This window comes from Didymosphaeria variabile (assembly GCF_027946475.1).
Source record: "Didymosphaeria variabile strain IMI 356815 chromosome Unknown scaffold_6, whole genome shotgun sequence".
In the NCBI taxonomy this organism is placed as follows: domain Eukaryota; kingdom Fungi; phylum Ascomycota; class Dothideomycetes; order Pleosporales; family Didymosphaeriaceae; genus Didymosphaeria; species Didymosphaeria variabile.
In genome coordinates, this window is record NW_026611625.1 from 1,292,462 (window position 1) to 1,296,800 (window position 4,339).

Here is a 4,339-nt window from a genome sequence, read left to right on the forward strand (position 1 = left end):
CCACCATGTATCGGCGTCTAGCGGAAAACAAGTCAGAGCCGGAAGGTGAGCCTCCGCTATCTAATAGTCTATTCCTTCTATCTAACACTTTTTAGCTAGAATGTCTATCATCGAAAGTACGAGCAGCGGCAGCAGCAGCGAATACAGTAGTGGAAGTAGCACTAATAACGACGACGACGACTACAATAGCAATTACGCAACGTCGCAGACCCGCAAACGGAAGCGCTTTCCATCAGCGAATAGTGCGAGTCACAAGCGGCAAAATCGAGGACCAAGCACAGCGTTGCATGCAAGTACTACTCGCACTACCGACCCTAAGAGGCGACCAAAGCCATCACTATCCCAGAAAAAGGCGGTATCCGGCTGGCTCTTAGACACAAGACTTACTTCACGTGCGCAGTCTAGCGGCTTTGATACTAGGATATCCTGCGATGAGGATAGTGCCAAGAGCAATAAAGAGAGCTATTATCGTGGCCATCGACTTCGTAAGAGATCGAAGGCTATGGGAAGCAATGAAAGCAGTTTTCATTCGTCCGCTCCCACTACGCTACACGCGAACCGGTAAGCAAGGTTCTCTATAAAGGGCGTATTACCTAAAGAGGTGCAGTGGCATCTATTAGGAATCACATTCCACTCGCTCTCGGTCGATGTGTCGTTATTGACAGCTATTTTTCGTACTCGCGGTATCCCAGGAATACTAACTACTAGCCACGCAGTCAACCTCCTGAACCGTACCATGGGCGACTTTATAAAGCTCGACAATGTTGCAATCTGTTCGTTTATATCTAATACGTGGTTCCTTACTAGTCTGGCATATTTGCGCACTAGTAATGCTGGATGCGGGACAGGCCGGCTACTGCCAGCTCCATTTAGCTTGCCCATAAACAGGGCATACACTGCATCTCTACGGGATTATGGTTGGCCTCGTAATGATGTCGACCACGACGATAATAACAATAACGAATACGAAAGTTCGTGTAAAGACTATAATAAGAACGGCGACAATAACGAAGAAGATCGAAACGACATTAGGGGAAAGCCGTCGAGCTCTAGGACTCGCACTCGCTGGTTAGAGGATGACGACAAGCGGTTGCGCAGTTTCAAAGAGGACGGCAGGCGATGGGGTTGGATCTATAAACAATTTCCGGGAAGATCTCCTGGCGCTGTGCAGGTTCGTTGGCACACGAAGTTGCGAAGCCCGGAAGTGAAGTGAAGAAGCATATGTTTTTGTAAATCAATCCTAAACATGTAACTGATACAAAGACTCCGCGAGAATGACTTTGCAGTGCAATGGTTGCTTGATCGTCGCAACTACATAGTGTCGGCCATCCATGGGTGCTTCAGGAGTTCAGTCGCCGATTTCCTGTCTTCCGGCCGCCATCTGAGCATCGAGCGTATGAAATCGAGAAACAATTCCTTTTCCTCCCCTTCAAGCACCGAGACTCTTTCCTCAAGTGAGATCTTAGGAATAGTTACACTCTTGGAGCCACCCGTCCAGTGTCCTATTGAACTTAGCAGAGTCTATGTCGGGACGATCTCAATGACTAACCTTGCTTGTCGAAGACCTTCTTTGTCATATGGTTGCTTTGCGTGTATTCAAGCGGAGGCATTCCAAGGTATGCAACCATTTCGGAAACATGATGTGTCTCTGATGGGTTGCCCTCGTTGTCACGGGCGTCGAATAGATGCTCATCTTCAAACAAGTCCCACACCTAATGAAGAGTAAGTCATTGAGACTTCCTTATAATAGTATTGAATACTTACCAACGTGGCAACACTCCAAATGTCCACCTTAGAGCCCCACTCCATCTCCAAAATTATCTCTGGTGCACGGTATAGCTCAGGTTGAATTAAGCCGGAGTGGGAATCTCCTATCCGCGCTTCTCCAAAGTCACAGAGAACTGGTTGGCCCCAAAGATCACCCGTAGGATGGGGAAGCTCACGGGAACTGTAAATAGTGCGTGTGTCGTCAATCACTTTGGATGGTGACGGGTTCTCTGCTTCAGCTTTCTCGAAGTTTTCCAGAATAGTGTCATCATCCACAGTCAGCATGATATTTCCAGGATTGATGTCTAACTTGTCAGTTGATTCAATCATGTTGCATCATCTTGCCGTACCTGTATGTACGACCTTAGCCTCGTCGTGTAAGAACGACAGCGCCTTTAGCACATTGGCTAGCGTGCACTTCAGAAGCGGAACGTCGAGCTTGTGTGCTGGGTTGTAATACTGGAGCTGTCGAATAGTCATGTGCATGGGTGGATGAACAAAGCACAAATGTTTGCCAGTCGGACCGTCGAGCTCAAATTCGCCATACAGTCCGCGGATGTATGCTTGGCCGCGATGCTGTGATTGCATAGAACTGACATGCTCGTAAAAATCTAGCTCTCGATTGAGCTGTGGGGTCTTTTCGGCATCTCGGGTACAAATCTTGACAGCGACGAAGCCAGCGACGAAGCCAGCGTCTCGTTCTCTGTGCATGGATGATCAGACTTTGAAGGGTGGGTGGGGGTGAAGAACGCCAAACATACCGGATATCCCGACACAGCCAGACCGTGGAGTATGCACCGTAACCGAGTTTTCCTATAACCTTAAAGCTAGAATCGAGAATCTCACCAGGTCGTGCTGGATAAAACTGATCATGGCTATACCACGGAAGACGCTCCTCCTCGAAGAGCTCGCTGGCATTCATTTTCGTACTCTGGAAGCGCAAAATTCGGGAGATGTGAGAGGGAAATTTGAAGCGAGTACATGCGCGTTGACCAAATCTCAGCATGGTGTAGAGACACTATATCATTATGGTCTAGAAGCTAGAAATGGTGCCTCTAAAAAGTAGGGTAATTTCCTATATCTATATATAGCCCTAGATCGTCCACTTTAGGTCGTTATGTTTAACTTATCCTTATGGTTACGGGTTAGTAATATTTATGCGATGGACGCTAACTAGCTTAGTAGGAGGGCGCCGTTAGTAATATCTAAAAGATCTTATTTATAAGCTAACGTTAGTAGGAGAATAAGTAGAATCTTTATAACTAATTATAATAATCTAAGTAAGAGGCTCTTATAATAGAATAATATTTAAGTCTACTATAGTATAGAACTATCTTACTATTATAAATGTTAAATCTAGGAAGGGTAGCTAATTCTAAATAGGTTAAGGTTAGTTCTTAGGTAAGACTTACTAAGGGGAGGAAGAAGGGGTTCTTATTAATATAGAAGTATTTTATAAAGTATAATAAATTAATAAGAGAGGCCTAAGTAAATCTAAATAATAGATTAAAACTTAGGTTAAATATAAGTATAAAAATTTATCCTTATACTCCTATATAGGGATCTTACTTAGTTACTTAGGAGTTCTAAATAACTAAGTAGGTTATATAATAACTCTTAGTGTAATAGGGCCTCTAGGACTCTATTACTAGCCGTGGCCCTATTAGGGTTCTAGTGAGAGATAAGTAGCGTATAGGATTATATAGATTATATAGGGTATAAATATTAATTAATTACTACTATAAGAATATATTACTAAAGACTTAATAGTAATCTTCTATAAGAAAACTAGATATAGAGAACTATATTATAGATTAATAATAAAGGCTTACCTAGTAGTAATCTATTATCTCTATATACTACTATCTAATAATAGCTCTATAGGCTCTACCTATAGATTCTATAGATTTAGGCTCTATAGCTCTATTCTATAGATTTATAGATCTAATTACGTAACTTCCTTATATACCTATATTATACTTAGTATCTAACCTATAATTATATTCTTCTCCTATATAATCTAATTAGTTACTATTATTATTATTATAAGTTCTATAATTCTATTATAGTATAGTAACTATAACACTATTTCCCCTTTCTAAGTCTTTAGCCTAAAAATTAATCTATTATAGGGGTAGTACTATATTAGTAGGGTAAGCCCTATTATAAGTTAGGTTATTATTACCCCCTATACCTTCTTATAAAACTAATAAACAACTTACGCTTACTAATAAAATTAGTTATTATAGATTCCTTACTATACCTTACTCTTACTATAATTAGTTAAAAATTTTATATAAGCTTTCTCTATATAATACGTCTAGGCGTCCTACCTATAAAGCTTATATTTATTTAAATATCTATAGTTCTTATAATATTAATAGTATTTTAGTAACTAAGAGTATATTATCTACTACTATTATTCTATCTATACTAATTATTTATAGTATATAACACTAGTCGCTCCTAAGCTAAAATTTAAGCTAAACTTATTAAGGCTAAAAAAGCTTAGGAGGAGATTCTAGATACCCTTATTACTACCTAAGTAAAGGTATTATAGTTATAGAAATAG

At 40.6% G+C, this 4,339-nt stretch overlaps 1 protein-coding gene across 1 annotated transcript; it reads right to left on the reverse strand.

Annotated features, from left to right (window-relative positions):
- Positions 1 to 1,311: 1,311 nt before the first annotated feature.
- N0V89_008336 (uncharacterized protein) lies at positions 1,312 to 2,773 on the reverse strand (the record flags this gene model as incomplete). Its single annotated transcript, XM_056217093.1, has 5 exons — positions 1,312 to 1,502; positions 1,550 to 1,712; positions 1,765 to 2,072; positions 2,118 to 2,470; positions 2,529 to 2,773. 5 exons carry the CDS (start codon positions 2,771 to 2,773, stop codon positions 1,312 to 1,314), a joined length of 1,260 nt encoding a protein of 419 aa, XP_056068649.1.
- Positions 2,774 to 4,339: the final 1,566 nt, after the last annotated feature.